General features: G+C 45.9%; 1 protein-coding gene across 2 annotated transcripts in view; it reads right to left on the bottom strand.

Annotated features, from left to right (window-relative positions):
• Positions 1-15,261: 15,261 nt before the first annotated feature.
• SEMA3F (semaphorin 3F) overlaps positions 15,262-23,872 on the bottom strand; it is a 371,011-nt gene continuing 362,400 nt past the window's right edge. For both annotated transcript variants that reach the window (XM_086949651.1, XM_086949652.1), the window contains one exon: positions 15,262-22,438. In XM_086949651.1, coding sequence (XP_086805777.1) covers positions 21,980-22,438 — 459 coding nt within the window. In that variant the 3' untranslated portion in view covers positions 15,262-21,979. The remainder of the gene's footprint in view (positions 22,439-23,872) is intronic.

The following is a 23,872-nucleotide window of genomic DNA, read 5'->3' on the forward strand; positions in this document are numbered from 1 at the left end:
GGGGGTTGTGTAGGGTCTGCTATCCTATGGTCACCCCAATTTTTGCTTTTTGCTTCACTGGTTTTCGACTTAATGTGGCTGTGAGCCTGCTAATCAGACCCACAGCCTGCTGTTCTCTCTCTAAATTCACATACATGTACTATAGGTACATAACCCAATTGGAACTGGACTCCTGGTCAGCCCCTGTACCAAGCACTATAGGTGCTCAGGGCATAGGTGCCACCAAGGCCTACCAGGAGCTGCAGCATAGCTTTTGCCACCCCTGGCTGATTCTTAAATTGACACAACTGGCTGATCACTCAGCTGGGACAAGTTGGTGTAATCACCTCTTGCTTAGATATAGTATACCTATATCTAAACCTATATCTGGACACATATAAACCTGTGAGTCACTCCTATGAAAGGCCTTATCGATTCTGGAGGCAGAGTGCGTGGTTTAACATGAGATGGTGCTCGAGCATGAGCTGAGCCTGTCTGCAGCTGTCAGGAACAACTCCCTAAGCTGTTCCGGGATAATGCCATACCATATACTATTAAGTGCATTATAATCCATTGCGGTTATATGTTAACTTCCCGTCTCTCTTCACGAGACTGGTCCAGGACTTACGCCCGAGATATGACAAAATGGTTGTTGTCGGGGACTTTAACTATCACTGGGAAAAATACCCTAAAGAGGGACAAGCACTACAGATCGAGGAGGCTATCTCCTCCTTAGGTCTTACCCAACAGGTGAAGGGACCGACACATGAGAAAGGACATGTGCTTGACTTAGTCTGGACTACCATGCCAGCCCAGGGTGCTACGGAAATCCTGCCTTGTGCATGGTCTGACCACTTTTTAATAAAGGGCAGACTCCTACTGAAGGGCCACTTGTCCAAGCCTGGGGATGGCTGGAAAATGGCCCGGAAGTGGAGAAACCTTGACGGGGAGAAATTGGCCCATCTCTTGGAACACTCCCCTTCAGCAAAGGAGCAGGATGTCAACATTGATGTCCTTTGTGGTCACCTTCAGCATAAACTGGGGAGTGCCATTGATGTGGTGGCCCCCCTCCGCAGGGTGAAGAAGGTGGCAAGAGGAGTTGGGGCTCCTTGGTATAATGATTCCCTAAGGGAGATGAAACGTGGGGTGAGGAAGAAAGAACAGGCATGGCGCAAAAAGTATGACGCCATTGCCAAGAAAGAATACATCTCATCCTTAGCTAACTATAAACTAGCCATACAAACCAGGAAGGCTGTGTTCTTCGAGGAAAGAATAGCTGCAGCAAGAAATCCGCACAAGGAAATCTTTCGGGTCCTGGCGGAGCTCAGGATAAACAAAGAGCAAAGTACTGAGTTCACCCAGGAGGACTGCCAGAGGTTCCAGGACTTCTTCGTAAAGAAGATCTCCGATATTCTGGGCGAAATTGCTGCAACTACACCCCTCGAATGTCCCTGCCCACCGGACCTTACTGCCCCGCTAGATATCCCACCATTAGTTGAGTTTTCCCCAATCTCTAAACAGGAACTATTCAAAATCATGGACCAAGTCAAATCGGGTTCCTTGGTGGATCCATGCCCTCCTGATGTATTCAAGTTGGCAGTACCAGGAATTGAGGAAGAGGTTTTGCATTTATTGAATACCTCTCTTCGTACAGGACAGGTCCCTCTAGCTTTTAAAGAGGCTCGCCTGATTCCCTTATTGAAGAAACCTGGATCGGACACGAAGTGTCTGAAAAACTTCCGGCCCATCTCCCAGTTGCCTTTCTTGGCTAAGGTGATCGAGCAGCATGTGTTAGCATTACTCTCGGGTCATCTAGAGAGTAAAAACCTGCTGGAGACCAATCAGGCAGGGTTCCGTGCTAACCATAGCACGGAACTAGTTATGCTATCTATCCTAGATGAACTGAGAACTCGGGCTGATGTAAAAACACCGAGCGCCCTGATACTACTGGATCTCTCCGCGGCTTTTGATACCGTGTGTCATGAACAGCTTTGTCGCGGTTGAGAGCCTTTGGTATCAGGGGTACAGCACATGCATGGCTTACATCATTCTTGCAGGGCAGGACGCAAAGAGTACAGTTGGGAGATCAACTTTCCACCTCTGCTCCGATCACCTGCGGGGTTCCACAGGGATCTGCCTTGTCACCCCTACTTTTTAATATCTACCTGCAGCCATTAATCGCTCTCCTGAACAGGATGGACTGCCTAGTGTACAACTACGCCGATGATACCCAGATAATCATTCGGCTGGATGATGGCCCAGGAGCGTCCACCAGGTTGCAGGACATACTCAAAGCCACGGTAAATTGGATGTCCGAGAACTCCTTAAAAGTCAACCCGGATAAGACGGAAGTGTTGCCCATCTCCATCTCGGGCAACCCTTGGAGTGAGAAATTTTGGCCTATGGAGCTGGGTGTGCCACCGAAACCGGCGTCCGCAGTCAAAAGTCTAGGCCTATATGTGGATGACAAACTATCCATGAAAAAAACAAGTCACCACGGTAGTGGGTACTTGTATAGGGCTGTTACGACAACTAAGGAAGATCTCTGCCTTACTTTCATTCTCTACCTTGAGACACGTGGTCTCAGCCACAATTTTGGCTAGGCTGGACTACGGGAACTCCCTATACATAGGTTTACCCCAGCGGCTGCTGGATAAACTACAGGGAGTTATGAATGATGCAGCCAGGCTGATCTATAAAAAACCCAGGACTGCCCATTCTTCCCCCCTGATGCAGGAGCTACATTGGCTCCCGATTCGTCAGAGGGTTGTCTTTAAAGGACTATGCATCGTACACAAGGCGCTGTATGGTAAAGCACCAAGATATTTGAAATCCCGCCTATTCCCCTATACACCGGGCAGGACTTTGCGCTCGTCGGACGCTACCCTGTTGTCCCAATCCCGTTTCAAACTGACCACGGTGGGGGGTCGTGCTTTTTCCAACACACTCCCAGCCTTGTGGAACAAATTGGCTCCTGAACTTAGGAAGGAAAGCAATTTATTATCCTTCAGGAGAAAATTAAAAACTGTACTTTTTAAGCAAGCATGGAGCAGACCCTAGGCGCACAAGTGGGTTCAAGTGAATGCCATACCTCACTATGTAAATCTGGACAAACAGCGCTTAGAGACCCCGGTGGTTATAACGCGCTATATAAGTTAAATAAATAAATAAATAAACTTTGGTTTGGCTTTATCAAAACATGTCGTGTAAGGTGTCATACGATTTGGAATACTATCTCCTCGACAGTCCTGTCGACGGGGATAGCATTCCACCCCTCTACAGGGAGAAGACATGTTACTTTACTGAAACGCGGTTGATTTTAAAAGAGCCTCAGCGTCACAAAATGGACGCTTCTGCCACAGACACGAGTCTGACCTCCTGCTGCTGACCGAAACTCAGCGGAGGAGGCCTGGACAAAGGCTTTCATGTCGCGGGGAGGTGTCACACCACCCCAGACAGGAGATAGTGGATTGTAGCAGGGAGGTTTGAAAGAAACCAGACACTGCCTGGGGAGCACAAGGCTTCCCCTTGCATAATCCGGTCAAACCGGTTCTGGGGCACACCAGCCCCAGTCCCAGCGCAACTCTGGACAAAGGGAAAGGGGTGTAACCACCCCCTTCCTGGGTCCCACCCATAGGAGGGACCTAGCAGGTAATCCAGCTCCCTAGATTGATTTAAGAATGGGAGCAGTGCCAACGCACTCAGATTATCCTGACTGAAACTTATGAAATGAAACTCTGGACCCCTCAACATCCTACTCGACGTAGAAGACTGAAGAATCTCCCTTGTGGTCAAGGAGTGACCACCCCGTGCAAACAGGCACCATCCAGCACCTCGATGTTTGCTTTGTTGCAGTTCCCGCCGGATCTCGAGCGACAGAGTTTGACAAGACCAAGCGTTCCTCCTTCCAACAGCCCGATCCACAGTCCCTGCAGAGCTCAGACCCGTGGAGGCGACCGGAAGCGTGGGGCCCGCCATCTTGAAAAGACCACGAGACGCTGACCGTGCAGCCCACGAGTGACCCTGGAAGCTGTGCATTGGGGTTTGAGAAGCCCCAGCCCTGAGCCTCTCTTGCACCGAAGCTCACCCCTCTACACTCACTGAGTGCTGTGTGGGGCCCTTCTGCATCCTTTGGCTCAACGCATTGGCCCGGTCACTTGCCTGTTGGCTTGTGGCCCCTGTGCAGACGAACCTTGAAATCTAACTTGTGAATCTGGTTGCTCCAGACTTGCACTCGCTCCTCTGAAAAGGAGCACCCGCTCTGACCCTCCTGGTCCGAGTATTAAGCCATCATCGAGTCCTGCGTGGGTTGCGCTTGCCAAGGGTTGTTTGCTCCAATCCGGAAGCCGACACCGCAGACAGCGAGAGCCTTTGTGGGACAGCTCGTGATCCACTCCTGGACATCCTCGGTGCCCCAGAGTCCACGTGGCAGCGGAGAGAAGCTTCCTGTCAGCGACCTGAAAGCGCCCGACATTGCCTGGTTCCATCTGGTTCCACCCTGGTCACTGCTGAGTGATCCAGACTCTGTCCCCTCTGCTTGCAGATCATCTTTATCTTCGATCCACCCTTGGATCACACCGGACACTTCTCGTCTCGACGCTGGCAGCATCTTCAGCTCCAAGCACCATCAACCAGCGTGACAAAACCAGACACTACTTTGCACCTGTGCACCCGCTTCCTGTGGGTGAGGTAACTCAGCAACGCCAGTGTTCCTACACTGGTACACACCTCTAGTGTATGTGTCTAAAGTTTCATCTTGCTAGGTTAAGCAGAAGTCTCCTTTAACTGTAACTTTATAACTTTTACGCACCATTGACTTTACATTGGTGCATGCCTGTGCTTTAAGCGCTGCACCCGAATCCTGCGGGCTTTTCCCGACTTCAGCATTGCTAGTCCCGACTGCTCCCAGGGATTCCCTAGGCCCTAGGCCTAACCACTGTTCGATTGGTATCTCTTATACCACTTTTTTAATATATGGTTTGCGTGGCCACCCGGCCTCATCCATAATTGTGCAACTTTCATATGTTTAACTGTGCTTTTGTTTAAAGGCTTGTGCCTCTGCACTCATAAAGAGTACAGAGGATTATTCTAGTAATAAATACATATATTTTTATAATATATACTTGTGTGGGGTCCTTTCATTTGATATTACAGGATTGTAATTGGTAAAACAGCTTGCTTAACACGACCTCTAGAGTTAAGCCTTTAAGGCTGCTTAGTCCATGCTACCATTAGGATAGCTTGTCTATAAGGTTGACTTACAACCAGACACCATAAGGGATTGTTTGGACTGATACAAGGTGGTTCCAGAATTGGAAACATCATATATCAGGCCAACTTCTCACAGCCGCCCAGTAGTATAATAGTATTTTGGGCATGGCCAATACCCCATCCACTGCCAGTTAACATTTCACCAAGGTGCTTCTTCCCATAGCAGCAGTCAGAGTTGTGCATTAACCATACTAAAGAAAGTTTTATAAATCGGGAATGGATAGTTTTGCTATCGGTTGAGCAGAGAGGGGAGTGGCAATTTAGAAAATTGCTGATCGCCCCAAGAGGGAAAGAGGGAGAGTAGACCAGAACCTAATGTCTCGTCCAAGTGCAACGAACTGAGGCGCCAGGTTCCATTCAAAGGAGCGCATTGCGTCACCAATGACAAAAATCCCTAGGTATTTAAAGCCTAGAGGAAGGATCGGTATCCCTGCTGCCCATGACATTTCCATCGGGCAAGAAGAACTGGGATGAATCACAGATTTTTGCTGATTCATCCAAAGACCAGATGAAAAACTAAAGATGTCTAGGATCTGAAGTGCACTAGATTCTGAGACCTCCAGGTCATCCAAGAATAAAAGGATGTCATCTGCACACAACAAATTCTATCACCCACCACCTCTGACCACTCAAAACCTCTGATAAGCATGCCTTCCCTCAACCAAGCAGCCAGAGGTTCGATCACCAATACCAAAAAAAAGGGGTACATGGAACAGCCTTGGAAACCACTCTGAAGCCACCCCTCCATCCTGCGCCCTCGCTACCAGATTAGCATATAGAAGGCACACATAGCTCACAAATTTCAGGCCAAAGCTCACTTGAGGAAGAAGGGCGAACAAAAAAAATGTCCAGTTCTCTGAATCAAACACCTTCTGAAAGTCGATGGGGAGAAGGGCTCTATGGCAACAGAAGGCCCTACTCATAGCAATGGCATTTTGAACTCTTCGCAAATTAATCTGGGTGGCTCACTGTGGCATGAACCAAGACAGGAAAGAGGTGGACAAGGCATGTAATCAGCCCTACAAGACAAGTGGTGAGCATCTTAGTACATATTTTAACTGAGTTCAAAACCGAGATAGGTCGGTAACTCCTTCAATGCGTGCCCCCCCAAACCGGACTTCGGGATCACTACAAACTCTGCTGTCCACAGATCAGGGGGGACTCGCCCCCCCCCCGCCCCATACACACACACACAACCTCTCGAAAAGCCTCTAGTAGCAATGGGCCAGTCTGCGGCCACACCAGTTGCCAGAACTCGGCCGGGAAACCGTTAGGGCTGGATGCTTTTTGGCCTGCAGCTGAGCCAAAGGCATGCACAGCTTGTCGCATGTAATGTCTACCGCCAACGACTCTCGCTCTTCAGGCATTAGGCGCAGCATCGGTAAGTCTGTCCGATATGAATTGAGGTAAATCAGCATGGGGACTCAAGCGGTCTGCACAATAAAACTTTCGGTAATACACTGCAAACGAATTTGCAATGGATTCGCTCCCCGCCACCCTGGAACCATCACCCGTCAGCAGAAAAGCCACCAGAGCTCCCACCGCCCTAGGGGTGCACAGCCAGTGGAACGTCTTGCTGGCTTTTGATTAGGCCTGGGCGGTAAATTCCGTTCCGCTCGTGGAATTTGCGGAATTTGGGTAATTTTGCCCAAAATTCTGAGTTCCACGACTTCACGAAATGTTTTGCTTGTTCGCGTTCACAAAATGCGTGTTCGCAAGATATTTCCCCCGGAGCGCACAAACAGCGATTGCGAACAGTAAAAAATTATCGCGAACAAGCAATTCCGCGTTTCGCAGAATTTCTGCGTGTTCGCGGAGATTTGTTACCGTTTCGCAGAGATTTGCGTAACACGATTACGCAAATTCCGCCAACCCCTACTTTTAATAGACCCTGCTACGGGTGGCCACCCACGATGCTCTCGCCTCTTTCATAAGCTCCTGACGGAGCAAAGTCTATGTAATGAGCCTTGCTGTGACATAATGTACCGGTTCTCTAAGTCTAGTATGAGCTCCTCAAGGTCCCTAACCTTCCACCGATCCCGGTCTCTGTGGCCCTTAGAGTACCTAAAGATTGGCCCCTATCCATGGCTTTGAGGTTCCCACAAGAATAAGTGGGGAGATACAAAACCCTTGTCAGCCAGGAATTGCTGGCACGTGTTTTGGCACAGCTCCCTCAAATCATACTTTTGGAGACACAAGTTGTCTAAGTGCCATCGCATCCCCACTCCACCACTACTGGCGAGTGATTGGAGAGTTCCCTGGACAACAACCAAATGTCTATGACCCTGTGGCTCTACCGGCCCTGTATGAAAAAATAGTCCAGTCGGGAGAATGAACGATGTGCCCTCGAGTAGAAGGTGAAACATCTCTCCCTGGAATGGTGTGCCTTCTACACGTTTATCAGGTTCCAGTTGCCTGCAAGCCTTCAAAAGGGGAGTGGGTCCACTCCCTGTCTCTGCCAGAGTCGAAGAACGTTAAAAGCTCAAGTCACACACTCCATTAAATTCCCCTACACTTAACCATGGGGCATCCAGAAACTTCCAGTAGAAGGTCCCCCACTCTAATCAAGAAGTCTGAAGAAAGAGATGGCGGGCATATACGCTGATCATGGAAACATGTTGACCATGAAGAACACCAGTCACGGCAATATACCAACCCAAACTATCATGCCATACCTTCAACACCACCAAAGGGGAATGCCCCCTAACCAGTATGGCTGTGCCTTGAGAGCCGTGTATTTCTTGCAGGCCGAAAAAGGACACTTGCTGACCAAGGGGTGGGTCTCCCGAAGCATCACAATATCCACTTTGGACATCAACGTCGCCTGGAGCACAGATCCCAGTTTGATCCTATCCAACATCCCCAGAAATGGTATCTCTTCTACCCACTCCCATACCACCTCCTGAAAGTCAACAAAAAGGCTCTTCTCTTGATAAAGGATCTTCAGGTGGGCTGGGAACAAGAGCATATAGTTGAGTTAAATGTCTTTCAATTTTTGCTTAGCATCCTGAAAGGACTGGTGCTTCTGTTGTACCTTCAGGATGTAGTCCAGGAAGATCATAACCGGAGAGGATTGAAAAGTCAGCTGGCCATTCCTGCAAGCTGCCATAAAGACTGCATCCCTGTCGGTGTAGTTGAGATCTACCAATTCCAGCCTCTCACAGGGCCTGGTAGCCGCAATCTCTATATACTTAATGTCATGGTCTGCACAAAACTAATGACAGTATCACTCATGCCTTTAAAGGAATGTACCTAAACTTTTTTGTCCATAGACACAGTTAACATACCTGCCAACCTCTTAACTCAAAAATGCAGATGAAGTAGGCGTTTAAAGGAAGACCCAATTAAGGTTAGTGCTGAATGAATACTTTTTGTTCGAGTAATATATGTTTGAAAATCAGATGAGCCCATTAAAGTCAACAAGGGTATTTTATTTTTCAGGTGTGTGAACTGAATTTAAAAGAGGATGACATTCGCCAAATGTGACCTTACTAGTGGATTGGCCCCTTCCCTGCAGAGCTCCGCCTGGTAGCTGGTGCCCACGTTGCTGCTGCTGACGCTCTGGTCAGGAGATTAAGGCCCTCCTCCATCTGCAAGCTCCCGCCTGCGCCTCATCCCTGGTAGGCTAGTGGTAGAGTGTCACTGCTCTGCTGCTGGGCATCCCTTCTGTCTCCTTTTTGTGCTTTTGCCTTTTTCTGTCCTTTTCTACTTTTTCTTCACTCTTTGGCTTCACCACCCTTGCTGCTGCAATTCCCCCACGGCCCACCCCCTCCAGTGACGCTTTCACGCTTCCCACGTTTCTCGCCACCCAGCTGTCCAGCCCCCTGCACACTACTTAATGGCAGCTGCTGCGCGGTGAATGTGCAGTCCACTGACCTTACTAGTGGACTGTAACCTTTCCTGCACAGCTGCACCTGGTAGCTGCTGTCCTAGTTGCTGCCCCTCTGGTCTGGAGTTTGAAGTCCTCCACCACCTGTAGGTTCTCGTCTGTGCCTCATCTCTGGTGGTCTAGTGGTACAGGATCACTGCTCTGCTGCTGGGCTGCCCGTCTGCCTCTCTTTTTCTGCTTCTTTTTCTGTCCCTACTTTTTCTTTACTCTTTTGCTTTGCTGCCCTTGATGCTGTGATCCCAAGCAGCCCCGTCCCACTCCACTGACACTTAACCGCTTTCCGTATTTCCTGCCTCCCAGCTGTCCAGCCCCTTGCACATTTCTTAATGGGAGCCATGCAGCGGGTGCGCTAGAGGCGCGCCTAAGGCAAGCCCGTCTGCGTCTTGAAAATGCCCAGCGCCATGGACCCCGATTCTCAGACCTCGCACCAATACAAAGCCAGTACCCTCCTCGCCCTCAACACAAGACGCAATGCCACCTGCCACCACACGTATCCCGAAGGACACCAAACGACCCTTCTCCTGCCAAAACTGCAGCTACAGCCTCGCAAACCTCCACATGCCAGCTCCACTCGCCGCACAGCCGACTAACAGCGCACTGACCAGCTCACCTGCATCCTCCTGAACAGCACACCCTCCCTCCACAAACACGTCACAGACATCTGGGACCTGCTCGATGCCGCCACTTCTGAGATTGCCTTCCTCATGGAAACCTAGACTAACCCGAGCTCTGGCACGGACATTACCACCGCCATCCTGGACGGCTCCAAAATCACCCCCGAGGACCGTGCAGACCAACCAGGAGGCATCACCATCATCCATGAGAACTCCCTTCGCCTGACCACTCACTCAGAGGACTCAATGACAACCATGGAACAACTCCACTTCCAGATCTTGACCAACTTCAACACCACCCTCCAAGGCACCCTGGTCTACAGGCCTCCCAGCCCCCGCACACCCGTCACCTATGTCATCTTTAATCTCATCGCACCCTAGGCTCTTGCATCCACCGATTACATCCTACTCAGCAACCTCAACTTTCACCTGGACAACCCCAGTGACAAGAACACTGCATCCCTTCAGGTGAACCTCGCCCACATCACACATAAACAACTAGTCACATCTCCGACCCAAGCACGCCGGTCTTCTCCGCCAGCAGAAACATCACCTACAGCCACACCAACAAACTCCTATGGACGACTACCTCTCTGTGCACTACGTCTTCGCCATATCCACCGTACACCACTGGCCCCCGTTGTAGCTGAAACAGCGTCACTGAAGAATATTTCACCACTTTCCTAAGCACAACCATAGCGCCATCAGCAGATACTAAAACCTCAGCAAGCAAACCTCCACCGATGGATCTCCAACTGCCCCAACACTCTGGCACCCCTCATGAAGGCACCCAGCAAGCAACACTCCAAGAAAGCCAGCTGGTTCACTCCCAGCCTCCACGAGTCCAGACGTACCTATAGAACACTAGAGAAGAGATGGAGGAACCCCGGAAACCCAGGCAACCTTCAAAACTGCCGTCCACGCAATCACCTCCTCCTCAAAACCACAAAGAAAACAGCCCTCCGTGACAAAATCAACGCCAACGCTCACAACAGCAAAGAACTCATCGCCATCATCAAGGAGTTTGGCAGGCCCAACAGCCAGACCACAGATGTCCCACCCTCCCATGACCTCTGCAACAAACTTAGCATCTTCTTCCACCACAAGATCTGGCAGATCTATGACAGCTTCGATACCCAAGACTCTACCACCATGCCAGACGCCACTGCACGCAACCAGGTCGCACCCTAACAGATACTGCTCAACTTGACTCTGCTCTCCACAGATGACACACTCAAGACCACGAAGAGCCTCCACTTCGGAGCCTCCTCGGACCCTTGCCCATATCACATTTTCCATATAGCCGCCACCTACATTGCCCCTGAGCTTCGCTACACCATCAACTGCTCCATCAAGACCCGACGACTGAAAACATGCAGAGAGCAACTCCCTGCTAAAGAAGCCATCCGCCGACCCATCATACCTCAAGAACTTCAGACCAATCTACCTGCTCCCCTTTCCAGCCAAGGTCATCAAGAAGAGAATCAATGCCCAACTCTCTGAATTCATTGAAGGGAACCACGTTATGGACATCTCCCAATCCGGCTTCTGAAGCAACCACACCACTGAGACCGCACTCCTCGCCTCCACCGATATCCGCTCCCTCCTATACCAAGGGGAAACCACAGCCCTCATCTTACTGGACCTCTTGGCCACCTTCAATACTCTCTCCCACCGCACCATAATCACAAGACTCCACGACACCGGCTTCCACGACAAGGCCCTGGACTGGATCCATTCCTTCCTTACCAGCCAAACACAGCGAATCAGACTTACTCTGTTCCTCTCAGAACCTACAGAGATCAGCTGGGGAGTGCCACCGGGGCTCCTACCCAAGCCCCACCCTCTTCAACGTCTACATGGCACCCCTCGCTGATAACGTCAGGAACCACGGAATCAACATAGTCTCCTACTCCAGCTAAGGGAATATAAGGAAGCCATCAGAGAAGAAAAGGTCTCCTATTTTTCAGCAATGATGGAATTTACCAGATCTTCCAGGTAACTTTTTACCATGATCACCTCCCACCTAGTTCCCTCGTCCAGTGCCAGCATTGAGGTCGCCCAGGATTTTTGTGATAAAATGGCAGGTTTTTTCTTTGCCAAAATTAAGGACATCTATTCTTCCTTGGAGAACTCAAATCTGAAGGGTGTTAAAATGACACCTCCTTCTGATCTTGTGTCAGTACCCTTGGTGGACTACCACTTGCGTTTCCTTCCGCCTATCCTGCAAGAAGACACTGAGTTGCTGTTAAGTGCGATCAGATCTGGCTCCCCCCTTGAACCCAGCCCCCTTAAGATTTTTAAACTGGGAAGTGAGGCGGTTGTTCCTCCTCTGACGGTTATGCTCAATTCCGTCATTTCCGCTGGCCAATTTCCCACCGCATGGAAAACTGCTGTGGTAAAACCTCTGATTAAGAAGACCTCTCGTGATCCAACCAAACTAAAAAACTATTGGCCCATTTCCCTGCTGCCCGTTCCAGCCAAGATCTTGGAAAAACATCTTAACTGCCATCTCAGGTCCTACTTGGAGGAATTTCACATACTCTATGGCTCGCAGCATGGTTTCAGGAGAGAACAAAGCACAAAGTTGGCACTAACTGTTGTCTTTTACAACATTCGGCAACAGGTGGATGCTGTTCACACCACTCTGCTGATCCTCCTGGACCTGACTGCAGCCTTCGATACGATTTCTCCGAGTAGACTGGTTGTCAGGCTCCGGAAATCGGGATAGAGGATTCCGCAATTAATTTGCCATCATCTTTCCTTACGGATCGCACACAAATAGTTAAGATGGGCCAATTCTTGTCTGCCTCTAAACAATTGTTTTATGGAGTACCTCAGGGATCCTCCTTTAGTCCTACTCTCTTCATTATCTATGTAGACCCGCTCGCCGCTGTGGTTAGGTCTTTCGGTCTAGAAGTCCTTTCCTACGCTGATGACACTCAGATTTAGATTTCTATCACTGAGAGTGTCTCAACTTCAGCTGTAAACTTCAAAAACTGTATGCGGGAGGTGGCTGCATGGATGATCGAGAATTATCTTAGACTCAATAGGGATCAAACGGAGGTCTTAATCTTTGGAGACAAGTTGGACATCTGGTCAGAGGCCTGGTGGCATGTATCTCTTGTATCTTGCCCCTCACCCTGTCTTAGTGCCAAGAATTTAGTCATCGTTCTAGACTCGTCTTTGTCTTTGAGGGCACAAATAAACAGAACTGTGTCGACCTGTTTGGGGATGATATGGTCTCTTAGGAAGATCTTCAGTTTTCTTCCCTTTCCAGCTCGGAAACAAGCAGTGGTGGCCCTTGTGGTAACCAGGCTGGATTACCAAGGGATTCCTGCATCGACTCCAATTGGTGCAGATGCATCTGCCAGGCTGGTGATGGGACACCCTAAATTTCATGCAGGTTCAGCCACCGTCAGAAGCCTTCATTGGCTCCCGCTTGGGAGGAGAATTGTGTTCAAGGCCTTATGCTTGGTTCATAAGGCCGTCCATAACAGGGGATCTGAAGGTATAAACAAAATGTTTCAAAGATACATTCCTGGGAAGAACCTGAGATCAGCTAGCAATAATCGGGTAATAGTTCCCAGGTTCAGGAAAGTCAGATGGGGTGGGGGGGGGGGGGGGGGGCATTCTCGCTGATAGGAGCCAATTTTTGGAATCTGCTTCCTCTCCAAATTTCCGCTCTGGAAACACATTCTTTATTCCGTAAAGACTGGAAGACCTGGCTCTTTACCTGCTCCTGTCACTTGCCTTAATCTCGTAGCTTGCCACCTTCTCACATGTGGTATATTGATCCCTGTCTGCAGCGCCTTGATGCCCCTGGGCTAAGTCAGCGCTTTACAAGTCTTATACTTACTTACTTACTCCGAAGACACCAAGCTGATCCTCCATCACGAATGAACCCACAGCCGCCAGAATCAACTTCCACAGCGGGATGAAGGCCGTCATCATGTGGATGAAAGATAGATGCCTCAAGCTTAACTCAGACAAGACCGAAGTACTCATCCTGGGTCCCCCCCCCCCCTCAGCCTGGGATGACTCCTGGTGGATCACCGCACTGGGAATCTCTCCCCACCCTCACGGACCACGCATGTAACCTCGGCATCATACTGGACTTCTCGCTCACGATGAACCGCCAGATCAACGCTGTAACCTCATATTGCTTCCACATGCTCCACCTGCTTCGAGCTGGATCCCCACAAAATACAGAAAGACAGTCACTCACGCACTCCTCACCAGCAGACACGACTACAGCAACGCACTCTATGCCGGTGTCACCCAGAAACTCCTCAGTAAACAACAGAACGTTCAAAACAAAGCAGATAGACTGGTCCACCGCTGCAGCCATATCACCGGATACCTTTGAGAACTCCACTAGCTCCCAGTCAACAAAAGAATCACCTTCAAGCTCCTGAGACATGACTACTAAGCTCCTCACGATGCGGGCCAGATAATCTGAACCACCGCCTTTCATACCACGTACCCACCAGACACCTTCTGTCTGCCCAACAGGCCCTGGCTGCCATCCCACTGAGACAGACCGAAGAACACTTTGTTCAACAGATACAGGATGCACAGCCTCAAACTCAAGCCACTACCTTAGTGGCACTATATATGAAACTTTTTGAACCTTTTAAACAAACTATTCCTGTGTTTTTCTCAACGTTTTTAATCGATCTTATCCACTTCTTCATCTTGCATTCAAACGAGTTGCACAACAGGTATTCAAAACTTCCATGTTTTATTCACGTTGTGATGTTTTAAAAATGGTGACAATCCATGATTATCTGTTCCACAATTTGTAACATCATACATTTCGTACCCAATGCATTTCGAGAACGCCGTCCCACGGATCCACAAGACCAAAACTGGAGGGAGATCATTCTCCCACCTCGCCGCCAAGACCTGGAACACCATGCTTCTCTACCTCAGGCAAGCCCCGTCGCTGAACCAACTCAAGAACCATCTCAAGACCTGGCTCTTCGAATGAACCCCTGCGCCCGGATGGATCTGCAGCCCCCCATAGCGCCTAGAGACCCTTACGGACAAGTAGACACACTTTATAAACCCATGACTGATTGAATGTGGAGTATTCAATAGGTCCACATAGATCACTGGTGTTAAAAGCAAGGGTGATGTGGAGCCGAATGCAAGTAAGGACAACTGTTATTACCCCCGTTCAGTTGTAAAAGGCAACCATAATAGGATGTGCAAGAAACTTGACCCCCAGTACCACTGAGCTTTCATCATTTATGATACAGTGAGACCCTGCATATACTTTCTCTGTAAAACATTTATGCCCAAAATACGGTTGCTTACAAAACTTACAGCAGTATTGAGGCACGCTTTGGTTTTGTCTTCGAGCTTTGGTATTCAAGCTTGACTACTTATGCAAATTAATTTTGTATAATTGAATTGGTTAAATCACTGCGTGTTGATGTGGAGAGCTGCTTTACTTCGCCTAGAAAACGAAAAACCTAAAAAAAAAAAAAAATCCATTGCCTATGCAGAATCCATCACAAACTTATTTTATTGTGAAAACAGATAAAACAATTGAGCGATTTTCGAAAGCAAGTCAGAGACCTGGGAAATACAGTAGCAACATTGCCACCTAGTGGTTGGCCAGAAAAGACATTAGCTATGTAAAAAAAATCCAGCATTGTTCCTTCCGCCTGAACCAGACAAAACTGTAATTTTACACTACTAACTAAAGACGTAAAGTTTGCGCTGTGACACAACGGCGATGTGTGGTGTCAGTTTCGCTATGAGGAATGCAACACACAGTTAGATTTCTATTCATTTATCGATTTGTCCGTTTAATTTAAACTAAAGAAGTCACCTCAGCAGATAGCAAGTTCCGTCCCACCAATTAAGGGTACTCAAAATGGACAAACCAAAGCTCAAGTTTAGAAGCAAATGTCTGTCAGGGTAATTACTTCACTGCTCCTTTCATAGCACCCTTATTTTTCAGTACTTCAAAAACACATATTTTGCTTTCTGGGGTTATATTATGTTGAAATCATTATTGTGCCTCATGGTGTGCTTTGGCGCGTGTCAGGATTCAAGCTTCAGTGTACCAATGGCATAGTTGAATGCAACCAAATTGGCAGGGAAAAGCTGATGAGAACAATCGACAAAAACAAGTACCAACACTGGACTAGAACAATCTGCAACAGAAGTAAAAGCAACAAGATTTCTTCACCCAGAAGGTGGTAAGGAAATAGGTTATCAAATTCAATTTCCAAGTATGCTTTGAAAATAGAACCACTGCAAGTAAGGTGCTCGGTGGGTGAAGACAATTTCATTGCAGTTCGCCACACCAAGGCATTTATGTTAAATCAAGCAATCTAAACACACAACGCACAACACAGCTACAAAGCATATTGTACAACAAACGTGGACAAAAAAACGTATATTATTTGCTGTGTTCATTGGAGCAAAAAAAGGCTGAGTATTCAATTATGGTGTGAACACAACAACCAACTATCTTTAACCATGCCATGATGCCAAACCAAGTCATGCACTTATTTTGTCCGGTGATTTTGAGACAGCCATTTGCTTGTATATATCCAAGAGCTATTATTCAACGAGGTGCTGTCTGAAAATGGTTGGTAACAAAAATGTTAACCAAAATGTTATTCGTTATTCGACTGCCATAATCAGATAACATCTTAAACTTATTTAAAAAGGTATCCATCCAGTGGAGGAACCATGCTTTAAGTTGGGTTGCATTGCTAAATGTTTGTCCTTCTAGCCTTTATTTTTTTACTTACTTTTAAAGACTTCCAAATGTTAACCGTGCAGAGTTCAAATTCTTATTACATGGGTGTTGCTGCCACACTACATTCTCATTTGCGTATCAGAAGTAAACTAAAATGGAAAAACGGGGCTTTATCTGGCAGAAGGGCCTGGAAGGATTGCCCTGCTATTTCTAAAGACTATTCTGTGAATGGAAGACCGCACGCTTTAGATAAAATTTGTGGCAAGTTGATCTGCCAAAGCAGTGTTACACAGTAATGAGGGCCATACAATTAAGCATGTTACTTAGGGAATCTGTAATGTCATAGTACAGTTTCCCTAAGTAACAAGTTTATTTATATGCACTTCACTGGGTGACAGAATGGATTTTTCTTTTGCGACCAGCTGCACCAATTCTATCAGACTGATGTGTTTAGTGTAATGAAGCACAAGCACTTTAAATAACTTGAGCTATAACAGCAATTGTAGAAGTATTGTATTTTTATTTGCACAATTACAGGCTTGAAGCGAAGGAGCACATTAAATAAAAAATAATTCCTTATGCCTGGGAAGATAATTATGAACTGAAAATGTCACAAGAAGACATCAGCACTTTCCTTACAATGGAATGCTGTTTGTGAAAAAACAGAAGAGATAGCAACCTCTTGATATGTGCGGGCCAGGCAGCTTATCATTAGAAGCTGTAAAGATAGACCTTTTGTGCAAAAATCTGGTCGAAGTTCTGAGAACCCCCTTCATATCTATTGAGCTAAATGGATTTTGAACAGCCTAAATAAAAAAAGCACACACAAAATCTACACTTATGAAGACGTTGTAGAGTTCTATGGACCTCTCTGGTACATTGGCAGGGGCAGTGTGCATCTGTTAGTGAAGCAGTCATGCCTACCTGTGAAGTTTTGCAGTCAACATCGCCCCCAGTAATTTATGAGTCTGGGTTTCGACTGCTGATCTGTCAAACAGATATGTTACTTATAATATACATATACCAGGCTTTGGGCCCGCTTCTTTCCACCATTGTCTTTCTTTGAACAGCCTCTTTCAAAAATTAGCTTGAAACTTTGTCAATCACATCTTTCCTCAGCCCAGGATATTAATCTCTCAGCTAGTGTTATTGACCGATTGGCTATATCCTTCCGCTTCTATTCTGATGATTGCCTTGGACTGCATGCAGAACTACTAAACAAGTATAATCATCTGACTGCTCTTGCCGACTTCCCTTGTGTTTGTAGGTCTAAACCCCGACCTATCTACTTTGACAGTGTTTGTTCCCTTTCTTTATACTTTTTAAGTTTCTTGGGAATTTCAAATACATTGGGGTATTCTGATTAAGTTCGATCAGTCAAAGAACAAAACTAGTAAATGAGGGATTTCAGTTTTTCAAGCCGCAATTGCAAAAGTTAAATGTAGAAAAAGCCCAGTATTAAGTACAAGGAATTTTTCACGGTTGTTCACAGTCAATATGATGTAACCATTGGCAAGGGTGTGTCTACAATGCACACCTTCCAATGCAGTCTTGTGTCTGCCGATCGCAGCCGTTGCCCAGAAACTCTGTACAAAATATATTCCATTTATGATTCGAAACATTGACTTTTCTGGCATCTTTACAGCACTGGGCCTTGTGCTTGCCACATAGCCACATAGGGGATGTCTTACACTACAGCTGCAGTTCACATTCTCAGGGACTTGTGAGTTTGCAGTCAAAGCCAGTCTGAGTTCAGCGCTGCTTGGAAACCCAAGTCTGGTTTCTACAGGCCTCTTGATCGAGTGAGAACATTTTAAACGCAAATAGACTGAAACAAATAAATTGCCAACTAAAACTTTACAAGGCGAATTCTGTATCTTTTGTCTGCAAACAAGGTTACTGCACATTAGCACACAGCGTTGGCAGTCGTAAATAGGCAGCATTACTGGACCCCCCTGGGTCCTCCTGTAAAAGCAATAACAATACTGTCTTTGTACACATTCAGACTCTTTGCTATGAAAACCTTTTTGTTGTTAACTTTTAGCATTGCAAATTTCGAGGGGAACAATTTACTGATTTTTAGTCTGCATGTATCCATTTTTGTCTACAAGCTTAACACAATTCACTTTTGTGAAGAGACGGAGTAGATCACATCAACAGAACTTTCATAAATTCCCTTAAACAGAACGGACTATATTTTTGCTTCTCGTAAGAGCTTGGCTCATTGCCAAAACCAAAATCATTGATGCATCAAATTGTTCCTGGACACTTTCCACTTTCACTAACCCCAGTATCCTTTAACAGGCCCTCGCTTTGGACCACAAGTACTGTTATGCTGACGGTTGTACTCAAGTATGCAATCAGGCGAGAAGATGAAAATACACTAAAACAAGAACCGCACTTCATTAGAACTATTATCAACTCTGCAACTGTATTTACACAAAATTATGAAAATACTATTTACACTGATTTTTAGGCTGTTTCAAAATATACATCAACATAGAATGAAAAAATGCATTAAGAGAAGCTCATGCCCAGGTCGTTTACCCCTCCCTCCCTACCCTTTCCCATCCATTTGTTCTTTTTTTCGAATATATAGTACATGCCAGGCACGGCAATTGGTACAATCATAGTAACATTATATTACAAACAGAGCTTCGCCATCATAATTTAAAATGAAAAACAATACACCAAAAAATAAAAGATCACTGTCTAAACCTTTCAGCACACAGACACAAATGACAGAAGACACAACCTCTGTATAATAAGGTACAACAATCATGAAGAAATAAATGACAATACCTGTCCCTCCTCCCCCACAAAAAAATATATGTGTATCTTTAAAGCAATGAGAAATCTAACGGAAAGGAGACATGGGAGTGATATCACTTTAAAGGCACAGTATCCTGCTCTCATTGTATTTGTTTATATTTCTTTAGTTGTTGGCAAGTTAACGGGTCGTAGATCAATAGAAAAGTATAAGAGACAAGGAAATACACTTTACATGCCTTTCCCCACTCAGTAACCTGATTAACTGAGCATAATAAATGTAGGAAATACTTGAATACATGAAACACATTACTGGTCATCAGACTTACAGGCCTCCCTACTTCTGGATGTGACAGCAGAAAAGCCTGCTGGGTAGGCCATGTGATCAATTGAAAGGCAATGACAAAATTGAACAACACCATGCAACAACTCCCCTGCAAGCAAGGAGATCATGAGACCACATATGAGTGTACTGCCTTGTCTACTGGTCTGGACGGGTTTTTAAAAATTTTAAACCAGGCAAGACCAGCATTTGATTAAGGAAATCTAGCAAGTCCTAAAGCTTCCCTGGTACTTGAAACAACAACATCTTTAAAAATGAATATCTATAAAAGGAGTCTGATATAGTTTTCACCCCCGACTTTCTAGCTAAAGCTTAATTCAGATGTTACATAAGGAACTATGAAGAAGCAGTGGCAGTGAGATGTACACGAGCATCTGTTGTCAGATGGAATACACTGTACAATTAAAGATGAATGTATTTTTCTCTACATTGTAGTGCCTGCCTTGTACTTCTTTGAGGGAAGTACACGGAGAGCAGAGCATAAACAAACATATAAACTGTACTTTAGAAAGTAGCATATGCACAAAGAGATCGAAGGGGGGGATGTCTGGATTACAAGAAGACAAGTAATAACAGGTCGCTTGATCCTATCCTGATTGGGATGCTGTTTTTCCAAGAAAGATGGTTTAGCAGCGCTAAATGAGCATTTCGGTTGCCAGCAAAAGAAACTTTGGGTGAAGATGCTGAACATATATGAGGCCACCCCAACTTGGAAATATAAACTATTAGAGAAAAACAAACAGTTTGCACAGTGAAACAAAACCAACTATCAGCCTGAAAAAGTACTTTTTTGTGGGGGAGATTTAAAACAGAGATTATGTAAGTGTGCCGAAACACACCAGATTCGATTTATGTGGCAATGTGTACTTGCTTGTAACAAAGAGAAGCCACAAATTGTCATTACAACTCAGTGTATGGCAAAGAAACACTTGCCAAATATCCTTGGACAGCAGACCGATGATATAGGAGTAGTATTGAATTGAGCATTAGGATTATTATGGACTAAAACCTATTGCGATAATACACTGAAAGTGTTGTCAAAATAGATCTGTAGAGAGAGAAATTAGGAGCTGGCTGCAGAGAGACATACAACTGGCAAATAGATATTTAGAAGAAACGCTACGGCCACTGCTTTATTGGGGTTTCTCTGAGGAGTTTTTCGGCTGCTTATGGAGCAATACTATCCGGTCCATCTTCAGTGTGACACCACATGGCTCAGTAAGGCCTGATAATCGAGAAATGTCTGTTTTTGAGTAGTTACAGGTACTAAATAGAGTACCAGAAAGAATTCTGAATACTCTAGCCACCTCACTTCCCCATCTTAGCACAAGAGTTATCAAATTGGACGTCAAAATTCCTGTTGTACCTTTATCAAATATAAACATTATTGCTGTTCTATTCTAGACTACTTGGCTGAAATAGCAATGGAAATTTACACCTTCATGTTTGTTTAGAGGCAGTACTTTAAGGAGCAGCCACTGGCCTTCATTGGTCTTCACTTTTCCTTTATCCAATACCACTTCCTCCTGCTAACATCAACTCATGCCTATCCCAATCCAAGCTTCCAATCACCACAACAACCGAACTAAATATGAACTTCACGAGGATGACAACACTTTCCTTTCTTCTGCGCTGTTTTCAGTCTATTTGAAATCAGACACTTGGTCATCCATTTAAAGAATGAAAGTAAACAATTACATTTCATAATGATATGTGAGACAGTTCAAGTTATATTAATTTGATGAATTGGCATTCAGGTTCCATTTTATGGTTATGTCCAAGCTGTTTTGAAAAATATAGTCCACCCAATGGATTTAACAGTTCTATTTGAATACGAAATCTCTTCTTTGAATGTGAACATTTCCCATAAAAACATTGGAGCAGCTTTTAATCAACCCCATTCTCCCCACGACCACACCGTAATCCCTAGGATAGTTCATTCCAAGGAGTATACATTCATCCATGCAGATATTCACAAAGTTTATATTAAGGATAGAGATTTACATAGTATAGGTTATCAATGCTTTCCTTTTGCAACCAGAGCGTCACACCTCTCCTCCTGCAAGGCTCTGCCAGTTCTTTCCAACTACACGCACGGAGTGGTGGACTTTGTCTTTTATGGAACCCCAAAAGCACCAAAAAGCAAAAGCGGGACACTGTGCCTTTATATGCCACGCCGTATTATAGGATTCAGAAACAGGATGTTCTCTGGTTTGATTTCCTCCTAGTGTTGAAGACTTTTTTGCAGTCCAGACTATGTACAACCTAGAAATAAATACTGTCCGAATAGGGAAATGGTATGTATATATTTATATATATATATTTATATAGAATTTTTATATTAAAAGGGAAAAATAGAAGTTATGAAAAAAGTCTGGTCAGCAACAGTTTCATGTCTGTTGGCTGCTGTCTGGTTGGTGATTTCGGCGGTTACGAGGTTTTTTCTGGTCTTGTAGTTCCTTCGCATTTAGGCCTGCCAGCACCTCCTTGTGAGAAGACGAAGTGTGCCGCCAGTAACCCTGACAATACTGGTTTATAAGTCCCATTTCAGGTTGAGTGAGGAGCTGGATCAGATCATGATATTGGGGGTCGTCTAAAGGCCCAGGTACAATGCCGCGGGGGCCTATTAGAGAGGTGCCCGCACTATTGGCAAGTGGGGCGGGTGGCTCGGAATGGAATAGGACAGCATTGACTGTCTCGCGGTTGAGTACATGCAGCTGCACCTTGGCCACGGTGTGCTTGAAGTTGTTCTCAGTGGCAGTGCATAGGTAGACACCACTGTCTGACAGCTGAAGGGAGCGTAGGAGAAGGCCTTGATCAGTTTTCAGGAATCGCCCTTCAGACCGCATCTGTGAACAAAATAACAGAAATGGAATGTGACAAACATGATAGTATGGGCTGTAAAACAAGCAACTAACTCACATCATGCACACAACATACAAAGCAGAGGAAAATCTTTAGGTGCCACACACCGAACATGCATACACGTATTGTTTTCCCAGTTATTTACTTTGTGGTTAAAAAGGTTATCATGGACTAGTAGAAGACATACTATAATTAGAGCTGCAAACAGTCACAGAACATTGAGCGACTGTAGACTGAATTTGCTCTTTTACATCAAGCCACATTGATACCAAGAACCACTGTGTTTGTAGCAAACTCTGGTCATAGGGGATTCTTGCCAAATACACCATAGTGAGGGGACTGTTGGTATGAGACAGACACTGTCCCTCTGACCTCATTGTGACAGGCCTAAGTCAGTCAACTTGGACAGTGGAGGCTACAAGGTGGGTTACTGCAGCATGGTTTACAGGGTTTTCCCCAGCACCTCTAACTGAGTAAGCAAACGTTCATCAAGATTTTGTCATGGTGGACTGGTTGATTATGCAAGATGTTGAGTCATGCTTACTGGGATTACCTCAACATGAAACTGATAGCCGCAATTTCACTTCTCGAAGTACAGTTTGTGACACAATGTTCACCTTTCTCCATATTAAAGTTCAGTCACGAAAAAATATAACATATTTTAGGAAAAATGACCACTATTGTGCACATTTTGGTAAAGAGCAATGATCTCAGCATTCGGTAAGTCAGAACCTATTTGAGTTTTCTAAGTGCAGACAAGGAATACTAGACCCCAATTGTGGTGGTTGAGACAGTTTGCCAATGGTGTCCATCTTACTATGGCTCAGCAAACTGGGCCAAGAGCACCCTTGTGCACTAAACTCTGTATGTACCGATGATGAGCAGGCAATGGCATCTCAGGGAGGTACTGTAGAGGACAAGTGCTTAGAATTCCATCAACCAGCAGACATCCAGCTTATTATCCTACCCAGTAGTTATCTTTTAGTTAATAGAAAAGTACTTCAATCTTGCAGCAAAACAAACACTACACATTTCAACTGGCAGTGCAATTACCAAGGTGTAATCCCAGCTACGTCTTCAGTAAGGCACTGCATTCCACTTATGTTACTCTGCTGTACATAATTTCTAATGGCTACTCCCCTGGTATACACATCAATCAAGCACAGGGTGGCCCGGCAACACCGGTAAACACCTGCGGCTATCAAAATATTAATAATAATACAACACAGTGATCTAGGAGGAAGGCCACATAAAAACCTTAAAGAAGTCACAGGTTCCACAGTTAGAAAAAATACCCCCAGGCTCTCATGAGGACTTGGGGGTGTTTCTTTTATAGTCCCTGGTATACCTTTGCGTTCACTCAGGTAAAAGTCCGAGCAGCATAGTCTTTTGTGAGTTCTAATACCCCAATCTGGTTG

This window comes from Lissotriton vulgaris, unplaced genomic scaffold, assembly GCF_964263255.1.
Source record: "Lissotriton vulgaris unplaced genomic scaffold, aLisVul1.2 SCAFFOLD_509, whole genome shotgun sequence".
NCBI classification, from domain to species: Eukaryota; Metazoa; Chordata; class Amphibia; order Caudata; family Salamandridae; genus Lissotriton; species Lissotriton vulgaris.